This window comes from Eschrichtius robustus, chromosome 4, assembly GCF_028021215.1.
Source record: "Eschrichtius robustus isolate mEscRob2 chromosome 4, mEscRob2.pri, whole genome shotgun sequence".
In the NCBI taxonomy this organism is placed as follows: domain Eukaryota; kingdom Metazoa; phylum Chordata; class Mammalia; order Artiodactyla; family Eschrichtiidae; genus Eschrichtius; species Eschrichtius robustus.
Genome location: NC_090827.1, coordinates 88,702,771 through 88,719,793, shown reverse-complemented (window position 1 = coordinate 88,719,793; position 17,023 = coordinate 88,702,771). Strand labels below are relative to the sequence as shown.

Below are 17,023 nucleotides of genomic sequence, written 5' to 3'. Positions count from 1 at the left end.
TTTAAAGTAATCTATGAAACGTATTTTCAAATGTATTATTTGAAACTGATGAATAAGAAAAAGTAAAGGGACAAAGTATTTTTATCTTAAATATTTGCACCTCCAAAAGGCTTTCTGACAGCTTTCTCTGAAGAACTATTGCAATAGATTCTCAGTCCCTGTCTATTGCATCACCCTATTTATTTATTTAAAAATTTTCACAATTAAAAAAAAAAATAGTTGCTGGTGTCTTCAAATGAGAGGTACGTGGAGCAGACCTAACCAGACCTGAAGTCTGAAACAGAACCACCCTGGCGGACCAACAGACCTGTGGGTTAGGAAAATAAAATTCTGTTGCCTCAAACCATTTAGATTTTGAGGGTGCTTTTTAATACAACATTATTCTAGCAATAGCTGAGTAGCACATTAACTTAATTAAAAGAAAAAAATTATTTTGGAAGGATGCTGGGGGCTCACAGAGTCAATAACAGGGTGGAGGCGTGGAAACAGGCAGGAACTAGGATATTTCTTGAGGATAAGATGCAAAGACCCGCAAGAAGTCTGAAAGCAGGTTCTGGAAGGCTGGGATGAAATAGAATTCTTTTCTATTTCTTTGATCCTCCAGTCAAGATTCAAATACCAGGAAGAGAGAATGTAACTGACCTAGCTTGGGCCACCTCTCTACCCATTAATGAAGGAATGCTGGAATCTTGGTCACTGTCTCCCAGACTATGTCCAGTGGGAAGAAAGAATGCCCAAAAGGAAATGTTGTACTTTTAAAAAGATGGGTTTGAAACTGGGCAGCCAGAAACATGAAATGGCCAAGACTCATACTGACCAAGCAAACTTCTGGTTATGCTATTTCTTCCACCGAGGGCCTGAAGAAGAGAATACCCACCAGCATTTGTACTTACCTGTCAGTAATGATACTTTTCACAGTAAACTCGTGCTTGGTCTTGAGAAAAGGCTATCTAACTGTTACTTGCCAGAACTGTTTTCCTGTGTCTGTGTAGGACCTACCTCTGCATCCCAAGTGACTTCCTGGAGAGGGTCACCTTAGCCACTAGCTGGCCTCCTAGAGGTCTCCTCTGAGGCCACCATTTTCCACCACAGAGACTAGAGGAATAGTCTAGACAGAGTAAAGGGAGTAGCAGCAAGCAGGTTGGTTGGTATTAGATTTTACTTTGAAAACCTAGGTAATCAGAATAAGCTTTAGCTCACATAACCAGCTGGGCATAGCTGGAGTAACTTTGTGTTGGGGAATAACTCAAACAGAACTCTGTTTTAGGAAAATTATTTTTTCTAGGGTGTATGGGTTGGAGAACAGAAGGAAGCAACAATCCATGGGGTCTGTTGGTCTCTACAGTGCAGTTTTCAAGCTAGAAATATAACCATGAGGAACTTCTTTGAGATGTTTCCTACTCCCCAGAAGTCTCCCATCTAAGGCCAAGGCAAGCCTGGTCCTGCTAATCATCAGATACTAGATGAAATCAGTCGTGTTCCGGAGTGCATGGTATGGCATCAATAAAGGATTGGGGGTATTTCTACATCGGGGCTCCCAGACTATGAGCTATGAATCCTCTGGAGAGCCTTGGAGCTGTTGCAAGATACCACAAGTCTATATACACCCCAAACACAGTCTGAGGCTGGGTAGATAACATATCGTATATGTCTGCACTACTCTTCCCTAAATGTATGTAGAAGTGATTGGATTTAATTCAATGCAAATTCATTCTCAAGAGTTACTAGAGTCATAATAATAGTTTCTTGTTAGTATAGATTTTTATCAACCAATAAATATTACTGTCAGAGAGGGGTGTACAAACTAGAAATAATATAGCACCTGTCTCACTGAATTGATGTGAGGTTTAATTGATTAAAGTCCTGCGGGCTCTTAGAACAGTGCTTGAAACAGAGTAAATATTCAGTAAATGCCAATCATTATTATAAAGCGAGCTCCATGTTTAAAAGGTGGGAACTACTCATCTCAATAATCTCTAGAACCATTCTTGTGTCACTGACTTTTAATGGCTTTATGAATTTTATGATAAATCTTGTGAAGGGGAAAGAAATACTTTGAGATCTGTTGATCCTGCTGGTTCTAATTTCGAATGCATGAAATCACTATGGCTATAAGCTGTTCCCAACTCAGGTAGAAGGCATCCTTGGAAAAGAGCCCGTATCTCTTTGATTGACAGCGTGGTGGAGAGAGGCCAAACCCGGAGACCTCCGGGAACTGGTACAACCTTCACCTTGTTTCCTCCAGTGATGAATAATGAACTGCTGTTCGGTCAATAGCAGCTTGCCCACCGGAAAGCTCAACAGCAACTACTACCGTAACCACAAGGTGTCGCTGTGACCCAAAATTTCACACACGGGCATCAGTTCATTTTCCAAGCTTTCTTTCACAGTGCTTCTCAAACCCTACTGAGCGTACGAATCAGCTGAGGTCTTGTTAAAATGCAGAATCTAATTCATTAGGTCTGGGATGGAGCCTGAAATCCTGCATTTCTAACAAGGTCTCAGGTGATGCCGATGCTGGAGCTTTCGGCATTTCTGCACTGTGGTCTTGATGTGGGCCGGGAGTAAGAATTAAGTAGACCCGAAAGGCGGCCCCATTCTACGCCTTTCGGAGGTAGTGGAGAGGAAGAAGAAAAAAAAATGGGCAAAAAGAAAAATGGACAAAAGAAAAAGAGGGCAGCTTTCTTTTAACATGCCAATCCCACGAGCCTCCTGCGGTTCCGTCCTCTGAAGGGTGACTGATGTGGCAGGTGCCCTGGTCAAGGTGAGCCGTGGAGAAAGTCAGAAAGGGTTTTCCCGGGACGTTCTTTCTCTGACACGAGGGCTCATTAAAGAACTTATTGCAGAACTTAACAAAACACGAAGTGGCCAAATGCTTCAGCACACACTCCATAGCTCCCCCCAAAAGCCAATTCAGGTTTCTAGTAGAGTCCGTATAAATAGGCTGAGGGGAGCCAAACTGAGAATTGAAAAGGTGGCCTAGCCGGAAGAGACGCCGTGCTGATGGCGTTGCTCTTGCATGCACAATGGATCTATTTTAATATCTTGATCTTCTGCTTTCCGCCTCCGGAAAGGCCCGTGGGTGGTGAGCAACCAACGAAGTGAAACTGCTTCTAACCCGACTTCCCTGGGGCCCTGGCGTTAAGGTTAGATGCACGCTGCAAAATGAGAAGTTGCAGGGCAGCTGGCTCTCGCTGTGCTGCTGCTTCTCTTGTTTTTTCTTTTTGTTTTTTTATTTTCCGGTTTGGTTTTTCCTTTTCAGTGATCTTCGTTTATTATTTGTGGCCTTTTGGGGCCTGAAGCTGGTTTTAAGACAGAGATTTCAAAATGAAAAACAAATTTCTATCTATTCAGTTTTAATCTATTATATCAGTTCAGTTTAAAGTTTAGCCAGCTTTTGCTTGTAAAATCTAAGGAAGATGATAGCTCTCAGTTTTTTTTAAGGTTCTGACAATGGAGTTAATTTCCCCCCTCCGTCCTCTCCTGGGCCTCCTTAGGGGGTAAACCTCCCCATCCAATTTGCATAAAATATGCAGCAGGGCGTCCTATCAGAACCCAAACTGGGAAGAAAAGTTTCGCTGTTTGGATGATGTTCACTCCTCTCTGTTTACATGCATAAATTGCTATGAATAACTGGGGGGGGGGGGGAGATGGTGTTTTGGGGGGTCGCAAAGGAGGGGTGGGAAGGAGCACGGACAGGGGAAGGGAGGGGGCGCCGTTTCACACTCCTTCCTCCCTGGGCTGGTTCAGAGCTCCCAGGAAGGGATTTCCCAGGAACGGATTTCATAAGAGACTCGGTGAGACTCTGGATCCCAGCGTAGAAGCTTTGAAATGCTGAGATGTTGACAGCCTGTTTTGAGGAAAGAGGTTTCGTTGTTGCTTTTAATCTCGCGTAGCACATGTAGTTCAGCTATTTGTTTTGATTACATAAACCACATACTTGGCTTGGGGGAGCCGATTTCCTGAACTTTTTAAAGAATAAAATGTTTTAATATTCTAATTTGAACTTGTTATATAAATTGTAAAGGCTAAGAAATATGACACAATTTTATGGTCTTTGCACAATTATGAATCCTGAAACAATCTTGTACAAAAACTGGAAAGGGAAACAGCAAAGGACCAAAAATTATTTTTGCCCAATAGGCTAGTTATTCACAATTTTGCCTTCATAATTTATTATTAAGCATCAAAAGATCTAGTGATTTTTCTTCACTTTCACTTTTCAGAAAAATATTTGACAATGGGAAGAAATTAAAAGGTTATAAAAGTTATAGAAAAATTTCACCAGATCATTATTTTGATTATACATACTTATGGTACTTTTTTTACAAAATTTATTTATTTTATTATTTATTTATTTTTGGCAGTGTTGGGTCTTCGTTGCTGCGTGTGGGCTTTCTCTAGTTGCGGCGTGTGGGGGCTACTTTTTGTTGCGGTGCGCGGGCTGCTCATTGCGGTGGTTTTTCTTGTTGCAGAGCATGGGCTCTACATGCGTGGGCTTCAGTAGTTGTAGCACATGGGCTCAGTAGTTGTGGCTCGCGGGCTCTAGAGCTCAGGCTCAGTAGTTGTGGCGCACAGGCTTAGTTGCTCTGCGGCATGTGGTATGTTCCCGGACCAGGGCTCAAACCTGTGTCCCCTGCACTGGCAGGCAGATTCTTAACTACAGCACCACCAGGGAAGTCCCCCTTATGGTACTATTTTTATTGGAATGAATATGCGGTGTTTTCCTCTTTCCTTAGTGTCTCTTTAATCAGGAAGTTTTCTGAGGTTGTGTATATAGCCACAGTCACTTTTTATTTTAAAAAGTTGACTGGTACTTTATAGATTTGGTAGTTTTATAGTGTATATTTATGTGCACCCAAATCAATACATTTGTTTTTGAAGGTTTATTTATCTATTTCTCTAACAGAGTCATTTAATATGACATCAGATTTTAAATTATTAGTCACTTTCAGATAAACTGTAAGCACCAATAGGATTGTCTTACGTTTCCTAATTTTTTTTTTTTATTGAGGCATGATTCACATTTAATATTACATTAGTTTCAGGTGTACAATATAATGATTAGCTATTTGTATCTATTGCAAAATGATCATTACAGTAAGTCTAATTAACATCTGTAACACCATAATAACATTTGTAACACCATACATAGTTACAAATTTTTTTCTTGTGATGAGAACTTTTAAGATCTTCACTTTTAGCCACTTTCAAATATGCCGTACAGTATTATTAACTATAGTTACCATGCTGTACGTTACATCCCCATGACTTATTTTATAACTAGAAATTTGTACCTTTTGACCCCCTTCACTCATTTCACCCACAACTCTACCCCTGCCTCTGGCAACCACCAATCTGTTCTCTGTATGTATGACCTTGTTTTTTTGTTTTTGGTCTTGTTTTTGTTTTAGATTCCATATATAAGTGAGATCAAGTAGTATTTGTCTTTCTCTGCCTGACTTACTTCACTTAGCCTCATGTCTTCAAGGTCTACCCATGTTGTCACAAATGGCAAGATTTTTTTTTTATGGCTAAATAATAATCCATTGTTTATACACCACATTTTCTTTATTCATTCACTATCCATGAACCCTTAGGTTAGTTCCATATTTTGACTATTGTACATAGTGCTGAAATGAACATATATTCTTTTCAAATTAGTGGTTTTTGTTTTCTTCAAATAAATACCCAGGTATGAAATTGCTAGATCATATGGTAGTTCTCTTTTTAATTTTTTGAAAAAACTCCCTGCTGTTTTTCATAGTGACTGCACCAATTTACATTTCCAACAACAGTGCACAAGGGTTCCTTTACCTCCACATCCTTGCCAACATTTGTTATTTCTTGTCTTTTTGATGACGGCCATTCTAACAGGTGTGAGGTGGTATCTCGTTGTGGTTTTGATTGCATTTCCCTGATGATTAGTGATGTTGAGCCTGTTGACTTGGTGAGATTCTGAATCTTAGCATTGCAGCTATGGGATACTGAGATGTCGACACCCAGTTTTGAGGAGAGAGATATTGAACCCACCACCATATGGAGCTCAGCATGGCTTCTCACCTCAAGATAAGTGGATTTGGGATTACTGGGAGAAAGCACCCTTAGCATGAACATTAGCACCATCAAGAAGGCACTTCATTCAGCGACGTCAATAGTGCAAGACTCCTTCAAGGACCTTGACAGGCCCCAGTCTAGCTACCTGAGATAGCTGGAGTGGAGTAGACTGTGGTGGTAACAGATGGTGAGAGTGGCTGACAGTGTGGGATATGAGCACACACAAGGCTCCTTGGGATCCCACAGAAGTATTCATAGGGACCAAGAATTTGGGGTCATTGATGTTGAGGAGCCTTCTTTGTAGCCACGGGCAGTGAGGGCTGGAAGCATTTGGGTTACACACCAAACCATGCTAATTGCTCTTATGCCAACAAGATCCCTCCATCCGAGAACAGGGTCTAGCAGGAACAGTAGTTAGTTTCCAAGCTCTTGGGAGGCAGCCTAGCAGAAAAGATAAGAAAGCAGGCTCTGTAATCAGACCACCTTGAATTTCTGTCATTTACTAGCCACGAAACCTTAACTTTTTGGTACCTTGGGTACTTTGTCTATTATATGAGAATAATAATAAAATTTAATTCACTGGTCTATGAGGATTAACAGGTAAAGTTCATAACAGCCTTAGAACAGTGACAGGCACATATAAACCCCAAGAAGGGTCAGGTTTGTATTGTTACACAGTAGGCCAGGATACTTCAAACAGCATCATGGAGACTGATTCACCCCTTTTTTAGAAATAAAAGAACCAGGAGGAGGTTGAAGGCTGATGGGTCTTTGGATCTCCTCAGGGCTAGTGAGTCTAGGAATTAAAAGAAGACATTGGTCCTAATGACAATGAGAGCTAACCTGGTAGAGATTCTTCCAGCATATGTCTCTGGTCTATTTTTTTCCCAGGACCAAAGGTACTGCTTCCAGGAAGTCAAACACTTCAGGGCCTTAGGATTGGAGAGTTCCTGGGCACAACTAAGGCTCTAACTTCCTCCATGGGGAGAACATAAGTTAATAATGTGGTACTTTCACCCATCGTGATATAAAATAAGATGCCTCTTCTTCTTTCAGTTTTTTATGAAAACCATAGGAGGAACTTCCTATAACCTTAATATCATGGTACTAGAATTTGCCTGTTCCAAACTGTCAGATCCATCAATCTTAGCACTGAATTTCACCACATCCCCATTAGCACTCGAGACAAAAACTGTCCTGAAACTGAAATAAGTCATTGTGCCACCAAGAAATAAGAAGCAATGTATGTTCTGGCTGCATAAGCCAGGATATTCTCCTTCTCAGAGCTGCCTCGGGTGTGCAGGGCGGCAGGAAAAGTTTTTTTTGCAGAGCTCCTGTCTTTTATAGTTATTATATAAATAACCTGATTTTAAAATGTTTCAAAAGGTACAGACCTATGTGAAGTACAGTGACTTTTCCATGGAGATGGATAGAGAAGAGTTACTTGTACATTGTCCATTGTCCATTGTGCCTCAGAAGATTCTTTGTAGGGTCCAAGCACCTTCTCGCCCTGTTCAAATCCAGGAACCATCTCTTCAGGCATTTTATTGTCCAATGTACTGTTCCTGGTTAATTTCCACCAAAAAAAAAAAAGCAATGCTGTAATTAACCACACAGACCACGGCTCTTCGGAACCTGCTTCCATTAAACAGTATAGATCTTCTTGCCTCTGCAGTTCCCTGATAGCATGTCTGTAATGATGGTTTTATTACTACTCATGTCACTGCATCTGTCCACAATGCCTTACAGTGACTCTCTCTCAAAGGTTGGTGCTGTGCCTCACTGATGCAAGTCTTCCCCAAAGTATGCAGGAAAACGTAAACTAATATTTGTTTTTTGGTCCTGTTTAGTCTAACATTCAGAATTTTATGGTGGAAACATAGAATAAGGCATATTCCAGTTGTGTCTTCTCTTGGACTCTTGAGATGGTAATCACTGCATCCCTAGAATGGGAGCTCTTTCAGTGTTGACTGAAAACGCACCATCGCCAGTGGGGAGGGTAGTGAGGGGTCCATGCAAGAAGAGAGAGGCTCAGTTCCGCTCCCACAACATATGTCCTCCCCTTATGAACATGGCTTACGACAGGGAGAGCATGATGTCATCATGTCAACGGGAGGTGAGAGAGGACATTGACCGGAAAGCCCATTGGTGTTCAGTCTTGAAAGCCATCCTCCAAGGACTACCTAATACATGGCACAGAACTGCAGCAATGGTGGTTATCACCCGGGATGCTGGGGGCTGGGGGATGAAGCGGGCAGCATCTGCTGTCACACCTGTCACAGGTACTGAAGACAGGAGGTGGCACCACAATCAAATCACAGATGGACACAGGCCTACACTGCTGGCTCAAGCCCAAGGGTTGGTGGTAGACTGTTGGTAGCCCAGACCCCCCACGTCATCTTGTGGTCGATATGTGAGTCACCCCAAATCAGCACATGTGCACCGTTCTGGTGGCCCAATCTTGGGTGACCCCACGCTGCTTCAGCCGGCAGAAGTGATCTTCTTGCCGGACTGTCCACCTCAAATGGAGGCCCAACCACCAGTCTCTGAGAGGACCGCATAGGCGTGAGATCCAGAGCTCCGCAGGATACCTGGTTGGCCTCATGTGCAAGGCAGAGGGTCAGAAAGTACCTTGAAGGGTCAAGTGAAGACCAGGATCCATGTGGGTCTGGATGTGGGCCAGGGACATCCTGTTTGGAGGACATTGTCAGGCCTGGCCGTACCAGGGCTTAAGAATGTACCCATCATTACAGACATGCCATGAGGGAACTACAGAAGCAAGACCTATCGGAAAATTCAAGGAAGTCTCTCCAAAGATCTGGGGGTGGGGGAGAGGGGAAGGCGTCTGAGGAGTGGACCATGGCAGAGGCTTTATTGGCCCAGAACTTCCCCTTCTCCTCTTGAAAAGCTGATACAGCAACAAGAAGAGGGACACTGATGGGGGTTGGGGGGGACCATAAAACCCATTTGTGGTGATTCCTATAATCTGCAGACTCTGAAATTCAAGGGCTGTCCACAGCAAGCCCCTGAGATGAAGCAGATCCCAACAGGTGGAAGTAAAGAGAAGAGCCAAAGGTGGGGGGCAGGGGGAGACGACCCAGGGACGGCTGGTCCCAGAAAATGTAAGCAAAAATATAGTTATTGAAGGTGAGGGAGGCTCCCTGCCGAGTAAATCTATGTGCCTGATGTACAACAAGGGCTGACACTGAAGTGGGTGGCCTTGGCTGCCCTGCTGGACCTGAGAAGAGCAGAGGCGGCCAATCAACGAAGTGTCTACAGACAAACTATATTTCCTCTGGAAAATCCTTGGAGAGTAGCTATGTGCCAGGCACTGTCCTGGGCAGAGGTAGAAGCAACATCTGTGAGCAAAATAGACAAAATCTCTGCTCTAAAGGAGTTTGCATTCTAGTGGGGGAAGATGGAATAAGCAAAATAAATAGAAAAATGATAATGGAGGGCTGAGATCAGTACCAGCTTCACACAGGTGAAAAACGGAGCTAAGGGACCATGGGAAGTTTCCCCAGCAGAGTACCAGTGATGAAGCCGTCCTCACAACCTCCAGGGGAAACCAGGATCCCAATTATTCTTCATCCTTTATACGAAGAACACGTTCTGGCTTGTGGACAAAGGGTGGCTAATCTGAGAAGCTACCTCCGGTCGTGAGTTACTGATAGAACAAGAACGTTGTTTTAGGAATGTGAATCAGGTTGCAAATGCAGGATGCCCTGGTGAGTAGGTAAAGACTGCAGACAGAAACCAGATCTCAAATAATTGTGGGGAAGATTTAGGGGTTGTCCAGCTGCTAAAATCAGAAGTTGCTGAGAACTAAGCCTAATGTGTTATTTTTTTTAATTATAATAAAATGTCTATTTAAAAAACTGTATTACTAAACTGGGGACAGGAATAACTGCCATGAATAACCCAATCCTGACAACTTTAGGGCTGATGTTATCCTCTTTGTTTGTTCCAAGTTAATTAATCTGTAAAGGTAAGAGTCTCACACTAATTTATGCAAGATCGACAAAGTCTTTATACAGTGTCTGTCTGACTCTTTCCGAAGCCGTGAATCACACTAATATCAGCAGCCCAGCTGCTGGGACCCTGGGAGGAGAGGTGTTCTCCTAATCCTCTGCCATCTCTCCACTGTGGTTTCCTCGGGTTTCCCCTTCTACCAGACGGACCAAGGCTCACCAGGAAGGAAGAAGAGAGACACTCAGCCTCAGGGCTGCTGAACTGTAGCTCCTCAGAGTAGACTGGCCGTCGGCCAAATGGAAGTACAACCCACTTCTAGATTGACACCAGCCTTCTCCCTACACTCTCAGGCTGACCTTCTTGAGTCCACTTTTTTTAATGACTACTAGTGTGAGGAATTCATACGACCACAAACTATAAGGAAACACAGTAGATGCAGAGCCCAATTTTAGCCTGCTTAGGAGATTGGTTTTATTAGCTCGAACGAGCTGAAATAGATGTCTTTGTAAGTCAAGAACAACCAAATATTGGCAAATTCACCTGATTCAAGCTGTACTCAGGAATCCGTCAATTCTGGGTTCTCAGTCTTCTCTTCCTTTCACCTATTCCTGCTCTTCCTCTTCAGCTTCTCAGAATTTGCCTTCAAATTCCACTCTCTATCCTGAAGCCAGTTGAGTCCCTACTAAGTTCCTCTAGCCAACCCAACGTCCATTCCATAAACATTCATTGAGCATCTTTTCTGAACCATGGACTGAGCAAACTGCCGCTGTTACAAGGGCAGAGGGAAGTCTGTCCTCACCTTTGAGGAGCTCATAGAAGAGTAAGAAAGGGATTTTTTTAAAGATATAGAATCAGTTTGGTGATGAAAATATGTCCCAAGTGTTACAGAGAATAGAGGAACGTCATGCTTGGGGGAAGAAATGAGGAAAGTTTCAAAGAAGAGTCGACATTTGGATTGTGCCTGAAGGATATGTAAGATTTCCTAAACAAACCAAGTCAGGAAAGGTATCACAGGCAGACATGATGCCGAGTTCTAGAGTCTGGGGGCATGAAAGGAGATGTGTGTTCTGGGAAAGGGCCAATAATTTGATAGGGTTCAATGATAGGAAGCAAGGCGATCGGTGTCAGATCTTAAAGGCATTTCCTTCCTTTATCATGTGGGTGAGCCACAGAAATTTTCCTAATCAGGGAAAGAACATGTTTGTTCTTGATGTTTGTTTTTGAAATATAATTTTGCAAAATTCAAGAGAGCTTGTTTTCTTCCAATGAACTGTGAGGCTAGAAGGGAAGATCAAACAAAATGAGTAGGATGTGTAGGCTTTTAACATTATCTTTATTGTTTTCTCTGCTTGCAAAAGAAGTATAGATTCATTCTAACCAACTCCAACATTACAGAAATATACAACATAGAAACCAAATGCTCCGTGTAATCCAAACTCCCAGACCCTAACCACTGTTACTACACCAATGTACAGGTATAGATTCCTTTAGACTCCTATTTCAATGTATAAACCAAAATATAACTTTCTCCATACCAGAAAATATAGAGCTACCTCATTTTTTAATGGCTGTGTAATATTCTGTTGCATTAATGTACTATAATTTGTTAGATCAATCCTTATTTTGTGGACATTTGAGCTGTTTTTAATTTTTCATGATTACAAACAATGCCAGGATGAATACCTTTTTTACATAAACCTTTGCAAATTGCATTTCTCTAGGATACATTCTTAGAGCTCCTTCAAGGAACTGACATGAAGGAATGATCATTTTTCATTTGAATAGATATTGCCAAATTGCCATCATAAAGGTTGTATCAATTTATATCCTAACAGTATATTCAGGTCCCAATTTCCCTAGGGGTGGGTGGGACTCTATTGGCAGTCTGTTCTTATCAGAGAGATTGCAGAACCTCGAGACTCTTCATTCAGTTCTGTGAATGTCTGCAGTTCACACATCTCTCTGGTTTCTAATAAATTAACACGAATAGCAGCTCGAAGGTTTGCCCAAAAAAGGCCACACTTACGCCTATCCTTGGGCCATTCCAAGTATGCTTTCTTTTCCATGAGAGTTTTCAGCTTAGGATACCTGGTAGGAATACAGTAGAGCGGAATGGGTTCCAGTAAGATAAGAATTATGTAATCAGAACTTTCATGGAAGAGATCGTGATGGGCAAAGTAGAGTTCATAATGGCACCACTCCGTCTGGACAAAGTTGGGAGACAAAACAAAGATGGACTTATAACTTTTCTCAATGCAGTTTATGGTATCTTCAGTAATGCTCTTGCCAGGGTCAGAGTTTCCCTCATGAAGGCAAATCAGGACAGAACCATCTTCTTTCTCTACATTGGGAATCAATTCATACTTCACCCAGGCAGAATCATGTTCACTGTATGAAATAAACACATGGAATTGGATATTTCTCTTGAGCTGTTCTTGGGTTGTCTTCCTAAACCTGTGCCATGTCTGTGTCCATTGACCTAGCATCCTGAGATACCAGGGCAGATCGAAGTGGAGGCAGCAGAAGGCCACAGCCATCCCCAGAACTAGCATGATAACCACAATGGTGACAATCAACAAAGGTGTGTTGCAAGATATTTCAGGAAGATGAACATCTTTTAACTGAGTCCCCTTTAGATTCAAAGGGTATTCACAGATGTATGAATCTGACCATCCAACCATCATGCCCTCTGAGTATTTTTCAAGCTGAATGAAATCTCTTAATTCACAGGTACACCGGAATGGATTTCTTCCTACATTTAGAGTCTTAACTTCCTGGCAGCTCTGGAAAAAATCCAGAGATGGGCTGAGAATTAAGTTCATTTCAATGTTCAGAACTGAGAGTCTTCTGAAATGACTGCACCCAGGAAGATCAGTTAGAAAATTAAATGCAAGATTTAACTCTCGCAAGGATGTCAGGTGAATAATGTCTTTAGGGACAGTTTGAATTTTGTTATTATTCAAGTCAAGTATTTGAATATTTCTGGGCAAGCACCTGAAAACAGAATCAGCAAATTTGTTGGATGACAAGTTCATGGTGATCAAGGTTTCCGGCCACAAGCAATTTTCATCATTTTCATGTTGTAACAGATTTTCGCTCAGATCTAAGTGCCTCAAGGATGTGTTGCCGGCAAAGCAACTCACTAAGGAAAGTGTCTCCAATTTATTGTCCTTCAAAATGAGAGTTTTCAAATGAGGCAGTTGGATAGAATTTTTAAACACGTCATCTGTTAAGATATTGTTAGCAAAATTTAAATATTGGAATCTTGTAGGATATATAGGGAACAGCATGTGAGGCATTTGTGCATCTGATATTGTCAGGTTTTCTATATCCATTTTGGTAAAAAGCAAGTAGACTCTCTCCTGTGGGATATTAAAAATTCTGAAATGTACATTCTCCAATTTTATAGTTCTCATTACAGTATTTGAGTAGTCAAATGAATTATGGTCAAGATAAACCTTACCTCCAAAAGTCACATGTTGAATCTGGAAGTATTCTACTGATGTATGCCAAACAAATTGGAAGATAAGCAGAAGATCATCCCAGAGTAAATCAACTTTATTAAGTAACAGAATGGATGTCTTGGCATTCTCTAAAATAAGATTTTGCTGAGTTTCATAACTTGCAAATTGGCTTTTGCCATCTATATTCGTAATTTCTAATATTTTTGAAGTCTTCATTCCATCACGCAAAAGAACCCAGAAATTTGTGTTCATTGGTAAAACAATGTGAAGTTTTGTTGTGTTTAAGATGGGCAGGCTACCTTCTTCATAATGAGAAAGAGTTCTCAATCCTAAGAAGACAGTATTTAGATGCAAATGAGCAATTTTCTGGAAATCTGATTTTTGTATTTTTGCCCCACTCAAACCTAGGATTTCCAGGTGTGACATGTTGCCAGTCTCCTCACAGATAGGCACGGTGTCAAAGTCATTGAAGGACAGATCTAAATGTCTGAGACCTGCCAGTGAGAACCAAGTTACACTCTTCAGTCTGTTGTAAGACACATCTAAATATCTTAACTCCTTGTTGAATTCAAAGGTCTTGATATCCAGCTCTTGGATTCTGTTACGGCATAGAATCAAAACTTTCAGTTTAGAGAAGGAATGAAAATCTGAACGCTGGAGTTGAAAAAGGAGGTTGTAGGACAAATCCAGTATGGTTGTGGTTGGGGTCAAGTCTTCAGGAACCTTTCTTAAAGACATGTTGGAGCAGTTGGTAGTCAATTCTGTTTCTTCTGGCAGCTTTGAAGCCCCACTATGCACTGACGTAACAATACTACAAAATATGTAAATGCTTCTGATATGTTTCATTGTAATTCTGAGGATTTTATCACTGGTTCACCTCAGATGAGTTTTTTCACACATCACCTCATATGAATGAGGAAGATGAGTTCAACTCCTAGAAAGACAACATATAATGTTAAGTGGTTATGTGATTTGTTAAACCCTGTAGATTTTTTTTTTTTTAATGCCAACATCTGACTATATTCACCAAGAATTTGGAATAGGGTTCCAACCCATTTATTGAGTCTTTGACTTGATCTCAGAGCTTGGCTCATAGATTTCCAAGCCAGTTACTGTGTCACACCCCCATCACTGAGGCAAGTCAGGATTCCCAGAAGGGAGATAGATATATAATAGTTGGCAGAAGTTCCTCCCACCCAGTTCAAATTAGGGACTGTGTTGCTAGGTCATATTCAACACCCCCCTGCCACATCCCCTTTTGATAGCCTGAAAGCTTTAAGAAAATTAAAAGAAATTTTTAAAAATTAAGATTTTTTTAGAGCAGTTTAAGATTCATAGCAAAATTGAAGGGAAGGTACAGAGATTTTCCATATCCCTCCTGCCTCCACACATGCACAGCCTCCCCCAATATCAACACACCCACTGCAGTGGTGCATTTGTTACAATTGATGGACCTACATTGACTCCTCATAATCATGCAAAGTCCATAGTTTAAGCTATCGTTCACTCTTGGTGTTGTACATTCTAAGGGTTTGGATACATTATGGATACATAATGACGTGTATCCATCATTATGGTATCATACAGAGTATTTTCATTTCCCTAAAAATCCTCTATGCCAATTCATCTCCGCCCACCCCACAACCGCTGGCAACCACTGGTCTTTTTATTGTCTCCATAGTTTTGCCTTTTCTAGAATGACATATAGTTGGAATCAGACAGTATGTTCCTTTTTCAGATTGGCTTCTTTCTCCTAGTAATATGCACTTAGGTTTCTTCCATGTCTTTGCATGGCTTGATCGTTCATTTCTTTTTAGCACTGAATAATATTTCATTGTCTGGATGTACCCCAGTTTATCCATTCACCTACTGAAGGACATCTTGGTTGCTTCCAAGTTTTAGCAATTATGAATAAAGCTGCTATAAATACCTGTGTACAGGTTTTTGTGAGGACATAAGTTCTCAGTGAAAGTAATTCTTCATCACTGAATGCTGTGGGCCCCTGAATTAATGCCATGAAGTTGTTCTTCAACTTTGTATTTGTGAACATAGAGAGTCTCTTGAGTGAATATCTGACTTTCAGTAACACTTACCCATGTGTATAGAAGGTCCAAAACACGGAAATAAACAGAATGGTTCCTGTCCTTGTGCCTCCATATGTCTTTAGGTGGGTGGCAAAAGCAATCTGGACCACTGCTAAATGGTGATAATGATAGAAACAATTTCCATTTCTTGTAGCTTTTTGATGTGCTAAGAGATATACTAAACCCTTCACATATATTATCTCACTTATCCATCACAAAATTCTGGGAGAGAAGTACTATTACCCACATTTTATAGATGAAGAAACTCATGGATGCAGAATTCTGAGGATTTTGAGAGAAGAATCAGGCTTCAAGTGTTTGTTTAGACACAGAACAGAGGTGCTTGGAGAACTAAGAATTTCATATTATTATTCAAGATATTTATTGAGTACCTACTCTGCCAGGCACTTTTTCTAGCCACTGAGGATATAACAGTGAATAGAACAGATAGAATTTCTCTTCTGACGCAGCTTATATTCTAGTAAGGGGTAAGAAAGGAGAGACTATACACAAAATAATAAATTTATCTGTTAGGTGATGATCAGGGCTAGAAAGAAAATAACTAAATGAGGGGACCTGAGGGTGACTGGGGAGAGATATTTTGTACAGGATGGTCTAAAAAAGCCTCACATGACCTTCATGCAAAGATCTAAAGGGACTGAGGAAGTGAGCCACTTGTTGTCTGGGGATAGAGTATTCTGAAGAGAGAGAGCAGGTACAAGTTCAGAGACCTGATTGGGGGGACATGTTTGGAAAATGCGAGGAATGACTTGTGGAATTGGGGGAGGTGGATTGAAGACGGCAGACCTTGTAAGGATTGGGGATTTTCCTCTGACTAAAATAAGAAACCAGTACAGGATGTAGAGGAGTGGTAGATTCTGATGTACATCTTAAAGAGTCCTCTGCTTGTCTGTTGGAAATGACTGGAAGGGCACAAGCCTGGCAGGGAAGATCCCCAGGACACTATGGAATAATTCATGCAAGAAAGAAGGTAGAGAGGGAGGTGGTGAGAAGTGGTTAGATTCTACTATTAAATTAGTAAATTCTTCAACTTTACGTCCTCCCACAACAGGCACTCTGAAAACACAAGGGAAGGTAACTAGCAGTGGTGAGAGTTTTCCTGCTTCTACTTGCATGTGTTTAATACGCATTGACCCTCAGTCTCCCTCAGACTGGTCACTCCCATAGACAAACAGGAGGAACAAGAGGCAAACTCATGGTGTAGTGAGACTTCTCTGTACTGTTCGTGCTGTCCTGTTGTTCTGAGAAGCTGTGTGCGTGTGTGTGTGTGTGTGTGTGTGTGTTGTGTGTGTGTGTTGTGTGTGTGTGTATGCACCCATGCAGGGATGGTGGGGAGAAAAACTGGCAGAGCTAACACAAAAGGATACCTGGAATATTACTCGCTCTCATCTGGATTTTTCTTTCTCTAGAACCTGTCTGGTTTTA

At 41.5% G+C, this 17,023-nt stretch overlaps 1 protein-coding gene across 1 annotated transcript; it reads right to left on the bottom strand.

The window, feature by feature from the left end:
* Window positions 1-11,903: 11,903 nt before the first annotated feature.
* Window positions 11,904-14,339, bottom strand: TLR10 (toll like receptor 10). Its single transcript, XM_068541989.1, has one exon. The coding sequence runs from the start codon at window positions 14,337-14,339 to the stop codon at window positions 11,904-11,906; it is 2,436 nt and encodes an 811-aa protein (XP_068398090.1).
* Between the last annotated feature and the right edge of the window lie 2,684 nt (window positions 14,340-17,023).